Source organism: Nanorana parkeri, unplaced genomic scaffold (genome assembly GCF_000935625.1).
Source record: "Nanorana parkeri isolate BGI_ZX_2015 unplaced genomic scaffold, ASM93562v1 scaffold328, whole genome shotgun sequence".
Classification (NCBI taxonomy): domain Eukaryota; kingdom Metazoa; phylum Chordata; class Amphibia; order Anura; family Dicroglossidae; genus Nanorana; species Nanorana parkeri.
In genome coordinates, this window is record NW_017306596.1 from 145,958 (window position 1) to 164,395 (window position 18,438).

General features: G+C 39.0%; 1 protein-coding gene across 1 annotated transcript in view; it reads left to right on the forward strand.

The window, feature by feature from the left end:
• The window catches only part of PCSK5 (proprotein convertase subtilisin/kexin type 5), a 251,276-nt gene that overhangs the window by 99,244 nt on the left and 133,594 nt on the right, over nt 1-18,438 (forward strand). The window contains exon 5 of the mRNA XM_018558244.1: nt 3,841-3,917. Coding sequence (XP_018413746.1) covers nt 3,841-3,917 — 77 coding nt within the window. The remainder of the gene's footprint in view (nt 1-3,840; nt 3,918-18,438) is intronic.

The following is an 18,438-nucleotide window of genomic DNA, read 5'->3' on the forward strand; positions in this document are numbered from 1 at the left end:
TATATATATATATATATTTCAAATGTTCTTGCTGCCTGCCCCAATGGAATGATTACAGAATATGATCGATTTAAGTAAGCAGCTAGAACATTTTTGTTTCCAGATTTTTTCACATAAATCCCAGTGTAGAGCTTCAATAGCCCTATATATACCTTTGCTAGCATATATGATCATTTTAATCCCTTTTCATTTTTTTTTATAAAAGTACAATGGTGATCATTGAAGTGCCCCTGGTGACTGTGGTTTCTAACTTGCTTGTCGCTCAGCACTGGGTCTGTTTTGTTACACGTTTTTTTCTCATTTTTAGAAGGGGTTTGCTTTTATTTAGTTCATAAGAAATTTCTAAAAGCCCTTTCATACAGGCATTCCGATCAGGTCAGATTTCAGGGGGATCTGATTGGCAGCCCAGTGTTAGTCTATAGGCATTGCTATCTAAACGGCCGTGTGTCTGTTTACATTCAGTTACCCCGACTCTGGCCAGGTCCGGAAAACCAAATGTAACAGAGTTCTGTTTTGATGGACCTGATTGTGGCAGATTGGGGGTAATCTGATGTAAATGGACACATATCTGTTTACATCCAACTGCCCATAGACCAACCTGGCCCCAGCAATTTCATTTTTTTTTCTTGCGATGGAGGAAAACACATCATCAACACATACAAAGTATCAGCTGCTCCATACAAACTCGCAACAGAGTAATTACACGCTCCTAAAAAAGCCACAGATCTCTGGACTTATATTTCTGTCAATTTAAGAGAGAAGACAGCTAGTTGTTCCAATTATGCATGTGTAGATCTTACCAATCCTTAGTAATCTTGTGCCATGTCAGAACAGGTTGTCTGCTTTTAGTGCAGTTACCAAGTAGAGCAATATGAGTGTCCTACTACTACTCACATGAAAACATGCGTAATAATGCGTATCACAAGACTAGGCAATCCACCGGAAAAGATTGTTCCTAATCATAAGAACCTCAATGCTGCCAGCCAAACTCTGTGCTTTCCAGCTCCACCCTACATGTGTTGCGTCCATCACGCGATTTCATCAGGGGTGTATAGCGCCGCACATTTATCTCAAGATACTTGGTCTAAACACTATTTTAGATTTAGTGCTCGCTGCTTATTTAGTTGGAGGGCGTGAAATCTATTTAGGAGACTACCATGATTTTGACAATTCTGAACTTTTGGAAAGTCAGAACTCTGCGTACTTTATTTACTGACTCTCAAAGTTTGTACACACTAGATAAGCATAGCAGGCAACAAGCATTTTCAATAGTAGAGGTCAGCAATGGCAGCGCACATATTTCATTTAGGACAGGGTCCTCTTAATAAATCGCCTTGTTCTTAAAATGTGACAGATCTGAACATTTATTATTTAACAGAAATCCAAATCCGCACAGTTTGATTCACAGATAAATATAAACTTCCACTTAATAATGAAAAAACATATAATTTATTGACCTGCTGTTTCTACTCTTTTAGAAAGTATTTCCATTTCAGTATTCAATTAAGAAACTTATATGCTTACTATCATTGGTAAAGTTTCTTGCACATCAAGGATTTACAAGTGAAAAGGGAAGCAAAAGGAAACAAATTCAAGCATCATCCTAGCTCAGACACGCTTACAGTTCACTGACTCCAGGATCGATTGCTCCTGTGAGATTCAAAATTAAGCTATGCAGCTGGTGGATACAGTAAATGTGTCAGCTATTTTTTTTTAAGCAATACACAAAAAAGTTGCCTTGTAATTGAGAATGCTGTTAGAACACAAGGGAGAATTATTTCATTTGAGCTGGAATGCCCATGGGAAAACTATGTGAAAATTAAAATTGTGAGCAATTACAGAAAAATGTTGGCTCGAGTTGCAAATTAGCTATGTCATATTCAAGTTGTAAAATGTGAAACTAATGTATGTATTGTGGATACTGACTTGCACAATGAATCTTTGAAATACATAACTAATAGCATATTTTGGGCTGGCTCGCTTGACTAATGTCATACATTTGTATGCAATTTGTAACTTATGTACAATTTCTTTCACTAGAGTTGCAAATACATTTTATTTTGTCACAAACATATACATTTAAGAGGCAGAATAGTGTACAGCATGTCTAATTGTTCCTAAAAAGGGGTAAAGCAAACATCAATTTGTTATATTGCCAAAAAAGATGTTTGAACATACAGCGTACATTGGTGCCATACCAGTAGACAGACATCACAGTCTATATAATGCTTAGTATTAATATGTGTTTCAGCTTTCAACTTTTGTTTTTGAAAGTATGTTCTGTAAATATTGTCCATGAGAGAGAAAACTGAGACAGCATTCCTAAGCTAGAAGTTACTTAAACAACAGTAAAGGAAAAATTATTTGCTAGCAACTTTGCAAAAAAAGAAAAAAGGACCTGACATCCATGCATAAGAAAAATTTACTTTCATAGCATTGATGGCAGACTTCTGTTGCTAAAACTAAGGTTTGGGTTGATTTGGCTAATTCTTAGAATCTTTTTGTGTTATTATTTTTATGAATAACATTGTGACTTTAATTCGACTTATTCTGCCGGAATAGAATAGGCTTAATTCGCAAAACTAATGCACCAGGATAAGTATTCATTTTTGAAAAAAGGTTACAGTTACACTTAGTTGAGTCCAATTACATTTGAAAATTACAGTCACATGGCTAAAAATAGAGTGCTCTAGGCCGGTGTTTCAACTTTGTAAGTTTAGCCTAATGTATAGTAATAGTAGTGTAGAGAACATTCACAGACCATCCATCTTATTACATGAATAATCAAACCAATTTCCTCCTTTTTCCACAGGCTTACAGGAGATCATGGTTGGCACTACGCTGACATCTAACATAATGGGGCAGCTTTACAGCTACATACATCACTTCTACAGATTTTTGTTGTCAGTAGGACAATCTTTGATCTCTGGCGTAGACACTTGATATCCGTAGTGCCTTAAGCACCTGCCTAGGTTACCCTGTTGGTGGTTTAGCTCTGGCGTTATGTCAAAAAATTTACCTGTGAAATGCATAAGTAGGGTGTGGGGTACTATTGACTGTGAAGGGGCCCTTTTTCCTGAAAAGAAGACCTTTACATGAATTGTTTGCAGGATTATAAAGACATACTGGGTCATATTTTCATCTTTGCTCCACCTTTCTTCACTCCATTCCGTGCAGTAGAGTTCTTTACGGCATTATCTTGCTAAAAAAACATCTTCAAACACATTTTATAAATATTTATTATTCTAACTCTTATGCATTAGTTGCTTCCTACTACTAGCTAGTTATATATATATATACAAGCTAATTATATATAGCATAACTTGGACATTGGTTTTAGCTGTGTATATAACATTTTCAGGTGAAAATATTTGTGAGATGGCATAATAAAAAATTAAATTTCATTTTAACCATGTCTAGTTTATGTCTGGTCCCGTCCTCCAATTATCAATAGAATATTGATATAGCAATATCTACTGTACTGTATATTTACATGTTTACAGTCTCCATTATTTGTAAATGCAGCTAACTAGAATTTAATATTTCACTCATCATTTTAAAGTGAAGTGGCAATAGTTTGCTTGTTTGTTTCATTGCAATAAAACCTCACAGTTACTTCAAGATCATCATGAGCCATTCTGCCATCTTTAATTCTTCCAAACAAGCCAGTAGGAGGTTTTCTTTCCTAGACAGCCTGCACATCATCAGAAATGCACTGGGACACTTGCTAACCTAATTACATGCCGAGTAGAACTGTTTAATATATGCATGACCCATGTGAGATAATGACTTAATAACGATCTTATGATTTATTTAGCCTTTTTCTTTTTTTGGTTTTAGGATCCTCTGGCCAGCACTGATATCAATGGCAATGACTATGATCCCATGCCTCGATATGATGCAACCAATGAGAACAAGTAAGGACTTGTAATTATAAAACTTTGCCTTTCATTTCCACTGTAGTTATGAACTTAATATGTAGTAGCTTGAACAAATGAGCTGTTATAAGACATTAACATGCTTATTTAATGGGCAAATGCAGTTACTTTAGGCAAGTTGTGAAAAACCCATAGCAACCAATGAGATTTAAGTTTCTGTAGTCATATGTGAAAAAAATTAGTATTTTTGCACATTGAATTGCCTTATTAAATAAGCCCCAGTAAGGGTGATATAATTGATCATTATCTTCATTGTAGATCTATTGATTTCTGTCTTTGGGCCTTATTTATTAAAACGTTCAGTAAACCTTTGTGCACTGCAAACATCAAGTCATGCACAAACAAAATGTAAAAAAAAGAGTTGCATCTGTTTTGTGTGTTTTAGGAGAGCACAAGTCCACTTCAATTTGCTTAGTTGTAATGCTTTCGGCCTATCCCTGTGGTTTCAATAACAATACAAAAAGGTTTGTCACCTCAAATGAAAATTGCCCTGTTATTCCACTACTTGGCTGTTGCACCTATTTTTTCTACATTCAATTCTTAAGAGTTGTTTTCCTGCCTCTTCTGAAAATAAAGGGCTAGTCCATAAAAAAAACGTATTTGTGTGCGTCTTAAACCAGGCCCTTGAAATATTGAACCCAGGGGCGAAGGGGTAGAACTCCTGTCAGGTTTTTATTGCTTATAGACAACTTAGAAGAAGAACTCCAGGAAATGTAAAAATTAACCCTTGCAGTGGGGCTACTCCTGTATTGTAAGGGTTAACTGCTTGTTTTGGTCTAGGAGCTAAAATAAGGAAAACATACTCATCGGATCCTTGGTCCCGCTTGGCTGCTAGACCGGTCACCACAGTTCCTTCTCCCCCCAGCTATGGTGGTCTAAGGACCTGTGACATCATCATATCTAATGCATCGGCTTTGGACGTGAGGACTCCGAGGGACATTCCCCTCCTAGAGCGGAGGGAGAGAGAGGGGATCAGTCAACACAGCGGGACTAAGTATATTTTTTTAATTTTAGCCTCTAGACTAAAATGAGCAGTAACCCTTGCAGGGGTTACCACACTGCAAGGGTTCTTCTTTAAGCCAGCACATCATTTCCCCTCACTTTGGAGAAATTTCCAATTCTTGTTGTGTATAAAGGACAGGAAATGAAGGGAAATCTCTTTAATAGGACAAAGATGACAAAAAAGGGAGATGAATATATGGAGCTTTCCGCAATTGGCACCCTTCTGTCGCTCTGCATTAAACTGGCAGCTTTCTGGCTGCAAAAGAAAGTTCCTTGGTCTGCATGCAAAGCCCATTCACACTACCTGCAGATCATCTCCAGACCAAACCAGATTGTTTATGGACCTAAAATGCATCCCAATGTATCCCTATACTATTCCTGGCCTATGTTCACACCAGCGCAGTCCATTCCAGACCAGAAAAATACATCATACCTCATGTTGTTTTGTCTGGAATGCACTTGGAATGTATGGAAATGCATCAAAAATGCATGCAAATGCACTGGAACGCACCTGAATGCCCATTTTAAGCTAAAAAACAGCCCCGGAACACAGTAAAATTGCAGTAAAAACACTGTAAAATTGCAGCAAAATGCAATGCGCTGCATTCTAGATCTGGTCCAGAAAATGGTGTGAACTTGCCTGCAGCTCACAAGCCACCAGCTGAACAGACCTGTTTTAAGTTTTATATAGATGTTAGATTGAAACACAAATTGCATTTTTAAGTCCACAAGTGTACACAACTTCCATAAGTATTATGAGGGATTCCCTGTTGGCTTTTTCATTGTTTAACAGCTGCAAAACTGAAACTATTCCAGCTGCAGCAGGAAGAGTGAGATCCCATGGTGGAAAAGGGTAAAGTTTGAAACTCTGGTGTTAGGTTTTTGCCACCAGAGTTCTATGGAAACAGGAGGTCATTGGGTGATCCAACCCTGTAGTATTCTCTAAATGTGGTTCAGTTTTGTGTGGACTTTATTGAAGAATAGTGTTGGCAATTTCCAGTTTAATTGTCAAGATAGTTGAATCTGATGTGTCTACTATCCATTGAGAATCATCTGGTTTTCTTGAAATGGTATAGTTCAAAGATAAAAAGACGAGCAGCTAAAGACAAAGTTGAAATACATATATGGTAGCTGCTTTGATTGTTAACTTTGTCCATCAATTCCTGGGATTTCTACAGCTCTGTCTCAAGAAGACAGTCAGCATTTTCAAAGAGAAGATTACCGTAGCTGTCTCCTTGTTTACCTCAAGGTAGGTTTTTCTGTAAGGCCTTTTCACACCATCGTGCTGTCCTAACGTTTAATATGCATGTTGCTGCAATGCTGTGGCATTCATTCTGACTGGCACACGATGATGAATGTATGTTGTAGTGCATAGTAACGCACTACAATGCATTGCAGTGTACTGCACACAAGTATGCTTATGTGTATGGTAGGGTAGCTTCCCTGCCCCACCAAGAGCAACCATTTCATGACACCCCCCCCCCCTCCTTCCCCCAAGGTGGTAGACTTTTTTTACTTCTCTTTTATTGTGTCCCTTAATGAACTTCTAAAATAATCATTCTAGAGCAAGTACAAAAATCCAACATTTCCAGCCTTTTTGTTTATGTACAATTATGATGACAGATTGTAAGATAACAGACATTTTCTAATCATGCTAGTATTGTCTGCTAGATTTTTGACTCAGGCATCAGCTGTTCTGTTTCTCATAATAAATATGATTGTATGCACAGCTTGTGTTTCAGCTATCACATAAACCAGACTCATAAGGGCACATTTATAAATCAGTGAAGGTGACCTTCACCAAACATTTACTGGTGGCAAAAAAATCACTGTATATCAAAACATTGACCAGGAAGATTCACCCACAGTGAATGTTCCTTGAATGTCACATTCACAGCTTTATGACCCTTAATGTGCTTAAGGTGAGCTGTAATTACATCATGTAAATCATGCACAGCCCTCTAGCTATGGTGAAACTACAAGTCCCATAATGCCTCTTCCTCTAGAAGTCATATCTATGACTGTCAGAGTCTTGCAATGCTTTATAGGATTTGTAGTTCCACAACAGCTGGAGGGCTGAAGTTTGACTATACCCGTCCTTTAAGATCTCAGCACTTCAGCATTAGGACAGAGACAAATCCATGACAGGGAGATCTTCAAATCTAACTCCACATATTTCTACTCCACTCTACTATTTCAACTAGACATGTGCACAGCATAAACATTTGTTTCAGACTAAACAAATGAAAAGGGAAACAACCTTTTCATTTGTTTTGTTTGATGAAACAAATTAAGCTGTTTTGCAGGCAACAAATCTCAGAATCTGAAAGTGCACATTAAATTAAAAAAAACACATATTGGCCACCGGCACGTTATGCGTATGCGCACCGCCATCTTGGATGCCCACCGGTATTCTGTAGCTGGAGCTACTACAGTACAGACAGTGATCTTTTGGGTCCTGTATGGGGCTGAGCTAAACGGGTTCCCCTCTGTTGTAAAAACACAGGAGGCCACTTGGCAAAATGGTCATTATCAAAGAATAAAAGGCATTCTCTGATTGGATGAAAGGCGGATTGTGACATCATTGTCCCTTGCCTTGTATTCATTGATAAAAATACTAGGCTTTCCCTGAATTACGACTGTACTGAATGAGTGACCCTGTGTTTTCAGAGCAGAAGGGAACCTGCTCAGATCAGCACAATAAAGGACCTGGAAGATCACAGTCAGTACTCTAGTAGCTCTGGATACTACAGTGCTTTACAGGATCGTTATGGGCCTATTAGTTATGACATATACAAACAACAAAGTCACTGGCACCGAAGTTCATCCTCAAAAGGGGTATAAGCACCATAACTTCTCGCAGGAGGGCAGCACTTGAAACAGTCAGGGTGTCTGAAGGTCTAGCATGCAGGAAACAGAAAAAAACAGTGTGCCTCTCTAGTGTAGAAGTCTTTATTAAGTGGAAAATGTTAGCAAGCAAGAATGGTATTCATAAACTGCCGGTGTTAAAAAAAAAGCCTGTAGTGTGCAGGGGAAGATCTGCACTGAATGGACATCAGATGGCAGTCACATCTGGACATGTGGTATGGGGCAATCCTCCTTCTGCTAGCATGACAAGCACAGTGATTGCGTGCCTGTCTGAATGCGTGCCTGTCAAAACTTGGCCAATCAACAGACGGCTAGAGTGTGACACAACAGGTGGTCAGCCAATGGACTCCCTTCCAGTCACCTCTTCGTGAGTACTCACGTGACTCCCGGCTCATCGGTTTCGATGAGCCGGGTGTCACACTCTAGCCGTCTGTTGATTGGCCAAGTTTCGAGTCTTATAGGAACCTGTTGGAGGGGACTGCTAGGTTCTGACGAAGGGGGTATCGCCCCAGAAACGTGTTAACCATGCCTGTCATGCTAGCAGAAGGAGGATTGCCTCATATCCCTTGTCCGCATGTGAGTGTCATCTGATGTCCATTCAGTGTATATCTTCCCCTGCACACTAAAGGCTTTTTTTTTTAACATCGGCAGTTTGTGAGTACCATACTTGCTTGCTAACATTTTCCAATTAATAAAAACTTCTACACTAGAGAGGTGCACTGTTTTGTTTTTTTTTGTTTCCTGCATGCTAGTTATGAAATATGCATACTTACATTGGGCTAAGCTCGACCAATGTAAGTATGAATAATACTTTATGCCTGACGTTCAGCTTTAAGATAAGACTGTTTCCTATCTGCTACCCCACTTTTTCCTTCGAATCAGAAGCAAAATACAGCACTGAACTCAAAACTGAAGTAAAAGTTCAATAGTTTTCTTTTGAAGTTTACCATCAATTAAGTCATGTTATTGTAATGATTTGCCTGTGGACTAAACTACTCCTGTACAAAAGAGAATCAAGTGTATCTGAAAATATTAATTACCCGGCTCCTATAGGAAAGAATTGAACTGTGCACAGGATCAATTCAGCTTAACCTAAATCATCAGTTATAGTTTTCCTTTGTTTACAAACCTGGAAGTCCTTTAGGATTTATTAAGATCACATTTTCCAGAAACCACTGACTTGCTGTTTAAAAAAGATACAGATTTAGAATAAATCTCGTAGAGTGCACATCACATATATGCACTGGAGGCCTGTGATCAAAACAAGACAGATTGTTTTGATTTTACTGATAATAACATAGCAAGTCAACATGAATCATTATGAGAAACACTACATCTGACACTTCAAAGCTACCAAATTAACACTGTCTCAGAGGCACTGCCATAAATACAATTAAAGAAAAGTGGATATTGCCTGATGTTCAACTAAAAATAAACAGAATAATTGATTGATACATTTAAAATCTGCTTATTTTAACCCGTGTGGTGTTATTTTGGTTAATGCTACCTGCAGTTCAACTTACCGTACCAGATTTGAAGCATAGGAAGAAGGCCTATGCCCAGGGTAGGCAATCTTGGCACTCCAGCTGTGATGAAACTAGACATCTCATTATGCCGCTGCTTCTGGGAGTCATGTCTGTGGCTGTCAAAGTCTTGCAGTGCATCATGTGTCTTCTAGTACCACAGCAGTTAAATGCTGCTGTGGTACTACCACTGCAGCATTACCACTGCCTATGCACTCATGTTGCCCACTAGTGTGTTGATAGCATTAGGAAGGTGCTTTGCTTAGAACAGTGATCAGGAGAAGGAAGATGGTAAGACTTTTGTTTCTGGAAACTGTTCCAAGACATAAAACAAAAAAGTTTTTAAGACTAACGTCAAGTTAGTTTTCAGCACAGAGATACCAGCATAGGAGAGGCTGGTGTGCAAACAAGTGGTTATAGTGACACTAAGATCAGGCGTTGGACCTTAATTAAAATACATTCAAGCGACCTAACTATTAACAAAAATGAATGTTATTTGTGTATCACTTGGCTGTAGATCCTCAAATCATCTCTGAATTGGTGCTGACGTTGTCCTTCCTTCTCTAGGGTGGCTACTTTTGTTCCGCATGGTCCCTCTGTGTGTTGTAAAGTAGTCACCCCTCCAAACCCACTCCTGTGATAGACTACAATCTCACATTAAGTTTACTAATTTGTATTGAGATTGTAGTCCATCACAGGAGTAAGCTTGGAGTGGTGGCTACTTTACAACACACAGAGGGACCATGCGGAACAAAAGTAGCCACCCTAGAGAAGGAAGGACAACGTCAGCACCAATTCAGAGATGATTTGAGGACCTACAGCTGAGTGATACACAAATAAGATACATTTTTATTAATAGTTAAGGTACTTGAAAGTATTTTTAAGATTTAACTCCTGAGTTAAGTGTCACTTTAATTTACTAAAGGGAAAGTTAGTGATAGAAATGGGGCTTGTTCACACCACAACGCACATAAAAAGGCACAGAAAAGGCAATCATGTTGACATTTTGAATCTGAACAGCATTTTTAAATGTGTTTCTTTCCTGTACAAGCCACATTAAGAGTCCAAATGTAATATTTATTTTTGTATTAGGATAGGCGCATTGACATGCTTTTCATTGTGTAAAAATGCCCGTTCCAATTCATGCAACACAACTGTAATGTTTCTGGGAACAGGGCATGTAGACAATTATTATTATGTGTGTATTCTTGTGTTGAGCCTGCATTGATCAATGCAGTTCAATGGACATGGTTTGAACAAACCCTTACGGTGAGAGCTAGGTTTACTAGGGTTAGAATTAGGAAGCCTTAGGGCAGGGCATCGTTGTATATGCCAAAGGCTACTAGCTATGTTCTCAGCTGTCCACCAAAAGCCAATGTATACCTAATGTAACCTCTGAACACTACAGGAAAGAATGAGTGCAGTGAGGTGCGGTGAATCAAAAGCTAAGGTGACCCAATATTGACATTAAGGACAGATAGCATAATATTAAAGCCCATCGGGTGCTTTTAAATCCCTAGAGTTCCTGACTTCAACTCACCATTGCAATGATTACTCTCTCATACAGCATGCAGGAACTTTAAGTGGACAAGGAATTCCAGCTATCTACTTTAATTTTTTTTAAAGTTAATTTAGACTCCAACTTTTCCTTAGTGCAACACCAATGGAAGTACATTTTTTAGAACAGAGGTTCATTAAAGAAAAGAGTGTCCCTTTAATCAATGAAAACAGTTAACATACAATTTGCTAAATGTACATTTGCAGCTCCTCATTAAAAATGACATTAAATAAGGGGGATTTACATCAATGCAATGTTTGTCATCAATGCAATCCTAATGCAATGCAGGCAATTATTGTTCTTCGTAGAGGTGCACTGAAATGAACATTTTTAAACCGAAAATAAAAACAAGTCAGGCCAAAACCGAACATAATTTTTTTTCTAACTTTTTTAAAATATGTTATTTTTATTTATTTTTTATAAACTTTTTATATTTTATTTTATTTATTTGTATTAATAATTTTTTTTTTTTTACTGTTGGGGCTTCAGTAAAATATCAAAGATCTAAACAGACCCCTGATATTTCCCTTTTAAAATAGGAAAAGAGATAGAGGACACAGAGTCCTCAATCTCTTTTTCTGCATCCTCTGTTATAAATGAACAGGAATCCTCTATACTGAGTGTTCCTGTTCATTCATAAATTGTGGATATAGTATGAGTTACTATGTACACAATTATAAATGAATAGGAAGTGATGTAGATCACTTCCTATTCATTCATAACTGGTGCATAGTAACTCATACTATGTCTAGCTATTTACAAGCAATGAGTGATCGCTGATCGCTCACTGCTTGTACCGCAATCCATCCTGACTCGCTTGGTCTATTTTGACAGCTGACTCCTCCCCCTCACCGCTGGCTCAGTCTGCTATAGCAGTGCATGGCTGTCTCTGCCCCCACACCGCTCTCCATCCTGATTTGTCACAGAAGGCTGAGCGGGGCAGTGCAGGAGGAGAGCCCGGCCTTCTGTGACACACCCGCTGTTCACAGTGCTCCCCCGCTCCGCAGGCCTCCTCTGACTGTTTCTCTCATCTCCGCTGGATGCTGTGTCAGAGGGGACACAGAGCAGCGCACATGAGGGAGGAGAGAAACTAGGGATGCACCATAGTTTTCGGCAGAAAGATGGCACTTTTTTGTCAAAAAGTGCAATTTTCAGTTCACATTTTGTCAAAAGTGCAATTTTCAGTCGATATGTTGTGGCGGTCGAAATTTCAGTGCATCCCTTTTTCTTTGTGTACCCTGTTCATACCACACATGCACATTAGTGTGCCAAAATTTTCATGCAGCACAACGCACATCAGTGCAACCCACTGCTTGCATAAAGTTCAAAGAAGTGTTTTTTTTTTAAATCAAGTAAAAAGAAAAGTAAGCAGCACTGTACTTCCTCTACACAACACACATTATAAGGAGCATAAAGCATACCGTTGACTGGTGTGAATGAGCCCTTATATATCTGCTATAATGATTCACATTATGGTTGTTGAGCAACATGATTTCTATTCTTAACTTCAGGAAAGGTCACATCATGGGTTCAGAACTGGGATATCAAGCGTTACCTTTAATATCCAGTATTGTGTGGTGTAGGGTTAGGACAAAGTAGAGGTGAAACTCGAAAAATTAGAATATCGTGCAAAAGTTAATTTATTTCACTAATGCAACTTAGCCGTCTACCAGGAGATTTTGGAGCACTTCATGCTTTCTTCCGCAGATGAGCTCTATGGGGATGCTGACTTCATTTTCCAGCAGGACTTGGCACCTGCCCACACTGCCAAAAAAATTCTGAGATTGTGGATCTGGGTTTTCATGAGCTGTAAGCCATAATCATCACAATTATGACAAATCACGGCTTGAACTATCTTGCTTTGCATGTAATGAGTCTATCTCGTATATTAGTTTCACATTTTAAGTTGCATTCGTGAAATAAATGAACTTTTGCACGATATTCTAATTTTTCGAGTTTCACCTGTATATGAAAACAAATATATAGCTCATCACACATTTTTATACCACATAACATTTTACGTTTTATTTAGATGGTGGGTTGACTTATGAACATTTACTTGAGGATGATGCATACAATAAAGAAAAGAATAGGCATAAACAGGAAGTCACTCTGGGACATATACTCTAATCCTGGGTGTGACATGCATTCCCTCAACTACTATGGTATTTTGCTATTCAGCCAAAAGGTTACTCTAGTTTCCTAAAACTTGGCAGCAGGAACACAGGCCTTGTCAATAGTACAGGCAAATACTGGAATTTTACTCTGCTGAAGTGGAGACAGCAGTCAGCTGTGGATGAAGTCATCTTTGCTATGTAAAGCATTTAGCCTTAGCACTAGGTTCTATGTAATGCTGACCACTGCTGGTAATCCCTTATAGGTTCTTTTGGCAGGGCCTGCTAACGGCTCTTGTGAAATATCTGGATCTAATTAATTCTAATATATCACATCACATATGGAAGACAGAGCTGGATCTGACCCCAGCTGAGTTTGCTGATGTTCTTTATGTGGTTTTCTGAGTCTTTTTTTAAAATACAAACCATTCCCTCTTGCATTTCTTAGGAGCTGCTCTCTGCTTGTGGTGTAACAGATTGCAATGTTTTCGAAGAGTGTAGATTTTAATTTTCAGAACATTGCACGTATATGTGTTGAAGGATACATTTTCCAACTCTATTTTGGCTTGTTTTCTGAAAAGATGAGTCAGCGAGTTCTGTGCAGTAATTTGAGTCATTAGACAGGGAATATGATTAAAATAAACTGCCTTGTTCCTAAAACTTAAATACTTGTATTTGTATTTGCAATAGTACACTGATTAAACCTGTATAGTGGGAAATATACTGGCTACTGGTGAAGTGCAGGGGCTTGGTGCGAACCTAGTTTTTCCAAATTTGCTCAAGCCTGTGCAAAACTGTCACTGACACCCCACCTCCCAGTCCAATCAGTTGTGGCCAGGGCATGGGATTGTACGCCCTATAAACAAAACAATACCTCCAAACATTGTTATTAACTGCTATATATAAAACCTGAAATAAAAGACTCCACGCTAATATGGGTAAAAATAAGGGCGCAGCCCCTTTATTGGGTTTTAAATATCAATAAACTTTATTAACCATTTAAAAAACTTTTAACCGTAAACCACCTAAAATGAATATCCAATAATGCTCAGTCAAAAGACTCAAGCAAAGTGTCCATGAAAATACCATTCACAAGACCACTACTTTCTGTCCAATCATGAAGGGGGTTACATTACCCCAAAAAGATGACTGTGACAATCACAAAATCCGAGAGGGAGGGCAAACAAGTCAAAAGGATCCAGAGATGAAGCTGATCAGACAACTCCTGCTGAACTCTGTGGACCAGGACCAGTTTTTATAAGCTGAAGGATACCCCAATTGGACAGATGTTTTCCCTCCAAATTTAAGAGGACCAATCCATATGCCAGCTACACAGAGATTCTGTACGGTGACAGGCGCTACTACTGGTAAATGCTTTAACGATACCTTTTGATTCTGCCCAGCTACCGAGACATTCCCTTAGTTACCTGAAAACAGGAAAAAGAAAAGCTAGCCGCGTATCTGACAACTTAACATATAAAACACTTTTTTTTAAATTCACCTTTTAATATAAAAATCCATTACTTATTAAATAGATTTTAAATCGCCTACTGTTTTGAAAGTGCGGCAATTCCATGGGGCCACTACTCCTTTGTGTCCTTTCCGTAGCCCTAACATTCCCCACCCCACAGCTGCACTTCACATAGGAGTGGGGAATGCCCCGGCCACAACTTATTGGGCTTGGAGAGGTGGTGGACAGTGACAGTTTTGCACAAGTTTGGGCCCCCATACATCGCTACAGTGGCTGCCATTACTAAAATCATTCTAAAAAAGTTAGTTGCCTCTGGCTCTACTGTCTGAGTCACTGACCTGGAACAGTGATTGAGTTCTAAGCAGCACTCTTTACAGCAATGATAACTAATTCACTCAAAGCAGTGCTGATAGTGACAGCAATGGATGGCGCCATGCAGACTAACCATGAATTGAAGAGAAATCACCTGCACTCTATAGAAAGTAACATAACCAGCTCAGATTTATTCACAAAATTGTCACATAAATTAATAATCCAACGTTTTGGGGTCACGCAGGGTCCCTTCCTCAGAGAAACCCAGTGGCTATGTTTCCCTAAAGAAGGGACCCTGAATGGACCTGAAATGTAGGATTATTCATTTATGTGAGACTTTAAAAAAAATCTAAATTGTTAAGTTCACTTTCAGTAGAGTCCTGGAGATTTCTTTTCAATTCACTGACCTGGAAAAGGCTTGCAGCCAGTGAAGTCTTAACTCGTAGTCCCATTATAGTGATTCCACAGCTATTAAAGCAGGTGGAGCAAATAGTCAAGTAATATTTTCTACAGGAGAGGAAAGCAGTGACAGCTTACATATTTCTGTCAGCACAACCTTTCTTTTAATTTTCTTGCAATTTGTTTTTTAATTTTCTGTGTAATCAAAAACAAAAAAGTAACAAAAGAACCCACTGTGTTCTAGTTTTATTTTTGCATTTTTGCATTGACACACATTTTAGGCCTGAAGATTTTTGAAAACCACCAAGAATTATATCTTTTCTGAAAGCAGAGACCTTGAAGAATAAAATAGTGGCATTCGCAAATGAATATGTCACACGATATTTGTGCAACCCTTTGTCAAACCCAAAAGTGTACTAAACAGTGCTTTCAAATTATTTTTAGTGCACACAAGCACAATATTAGCCATTTTTTGGTACAATAAAAAAGATACTCGCCCAAATGCTCCGATGCCTAGCCCCGATACTTCTTGTGTCAGGAAGCCGGGCATCGCGTTATTACACACTGACTGGCTTTCTGATCGGTCGGGAATCCGGCTCCATGCTTCCTCGTCATTTGTGACAAGAGAGCATGGAGCCGACTTCCCGGCCAATCAGGAAGCCGGGCGCCGCATCATTACACGGCGCCCGGCTTCCATGATTTGCCAGCAAGCCGGCTCCATGCTTCCTCGTCACATAGTGACGAGAAACAGGGGATGGCTTCCTTGTTAATCGGGAAGCCAGGTGGCGAGTCATTACACGCCGCCTGGCTTCCTGAATGGGACTTCCGGTACTCGGTATTTGGTATTGGCGAGTACCGGAAAAAAAATATCGGTACTCGTACTCGGTACCACAATATCGATATCGGTGCATCCCTAATTGTTAGTGTTTACACTTTAAACGTGACTCGGGATTGCTTATGTGCTTTTTTTCTTTGTGTTTGGTGGGCCTTATTTGGCATATAAATGCAGGCCCCCATTCAAAGGGGCATCTGGATTTTGTGCAAAAATTCTTGCATTGGTTCTTGTGTTAAAGGCATTCTCATGCAGAGAAGAAATATAAATGTATGGGAAGACCAGTGTCAGTACTCACAAACTTAGTCATTTTTGGCTTGATATACATTTTCTGCCCCAAGCATTACACAATACTTGGCATACGCTCAACCTCTCTTTTGGCTATCATGTTGAAGGGACTCGTGGTTCAATTATCCCACCCTACCATAACCAATTTTATATATATATTGTTAATATATCATACAGACATGGTTCTCAGTTTCTGCAAATGTATTGCAAGCTGTAGACCAAAGCTAGTAATGTAGATTATCTTGGATAGAAAACAGAGTAAATACACTTCTGAATTATCATGTTACAGAAAAAATAGCTTTTTTAATATAAAGTTGGTTTAGTAGTAAGCAAATTATTTTGCATTGCTGAAAAAACACATGCCATAGATAAAAATGCCTCTTCCACAGCAGTAATCAATATCAACTGTGATTTCTAAATCAGTTAAAGCATTTGCAGCTGTGTTTAGTAGGACTGGCTAAAGATTGATGAAGTACAAAGCTTATTTTTCTCTTTAGTGAAAATTACATATGTCTGTTTTCAGATCAGATAACTAATGCTGAAAAATGGTGCACTGCATGCGACTTATTGGACTTGAGTATATATTTTGTGAACACACAAATATATTTTATACATGCGTGCATGCCTCTAGTGTATACTTTTTATTGAGTTTCACCTGTGTTGTACCAGGGGCATAGTAAACCAACTCATAATTAAAATATCTCTCCTAATTGAGTTATTGTTAGTGATGAGCCGAACAGGTCTGAATTCTGTTTGAATTCGAACTTTAGAACATCCAAAAAGTTTGAATTCGAACTCGAACTCAATGCCAGTCTATGGGGGTAGAACTTTCAAAAACATTTGTCCCCTTTTTATGCAATTTATTGGCCATAAAAGGTGTATGGGTGTCCGGGTGCTGCACTAGGGGACAGGAATCAATGAAAAAAAAACTTTTACAAAATACTGTTTTTAAAGGAGCAGTAATTGTAACATCACTTTAATGGGTAACAATAGAAATAAAAAAAGTCATTTAAATACCATGCCTGGGGGGTCCCCTTATCCTGCATGTAAAGTGGCAAATCTGTATGAAGTATGGAACCTGCTGTAGCAAAACTTACTTTTTTTTTAAAGCTTGCAGTTTCCCCTCCCAAACAATACCAGACCCTTTAGGTCTGGTAAGAATGTTAGGAGGGACCAAATTAAAAAACAAAAGCGTGGGGTTCCCCCCAAAATATTAGGTGTGTGGGGTTCCCCCTTGAAGTCATACCAGGTCCATAAGGTCTGGGGGAAAAAAAAACATTGCCCCCCCTAAAATTCCATACCAGACCCTTGATCCAAGCACAGGCAGGGCAGGAAAGGAGGGGGGCAAGCGAGTGGCCATCCCCCCTCCCATACCAGGCCACATGCCCTGGGAACTGGAAGGGTGCTATTCCAGGGTCGCCCTTGGAAAAGCACCTTCTCCCCATGCCGATGAGGACAAGGGCCTCTTCCCCACAAGCCCTGGTGCGTTGGTTGTGGGGGTGCAGGCTGGGGGCTTATTCACATCAGGGTACCCCTTTAATAAAGGGGCACCCAGATGCGCCCCCCTTGCCAATGAGTAAGGGGTACTTGTACCCCTACCCATTCAGTAAAGGGTTAAATAAGATTGAAATAAAAAAAAACTGACTTTTGGAAAAAATCCTTTAAGTGAAAAAAAAACACAACAAAGGATTTTTTACATATCCTTTATTGTTTAAAAAAAAAAGATCCATCAAGGTATTTCAGGGTCAATCACGACATCCAGCCTTGTCCATGACGACGACGACTTGATGAAATAAAAAATAAAACAATAAAAATAAATAGAAATATAATTTTTTTTAAACGACGACATTCGTCCCGTGCACTCACGACGAACACCCACTGCATAATGGCATTTTGACAGAAGTCAGGAAAACATAAACAATTGGGCGTAGCTAGCAGTGACATCGATACACCCTCAGTACTGGACCATCACCACATCAGTTGCTTCTGATTCAGGATGCATGCAACATCTGCAACATTTGAAAAGGTGACCAGAATGGTGTGCCGTGATAAGGCAGGGATTTGTACAATTAATCCAAAAATCAACAGTAGAGTGTCTTTCTGGATAAAATTGCCAACAAAAAATTGTGACTC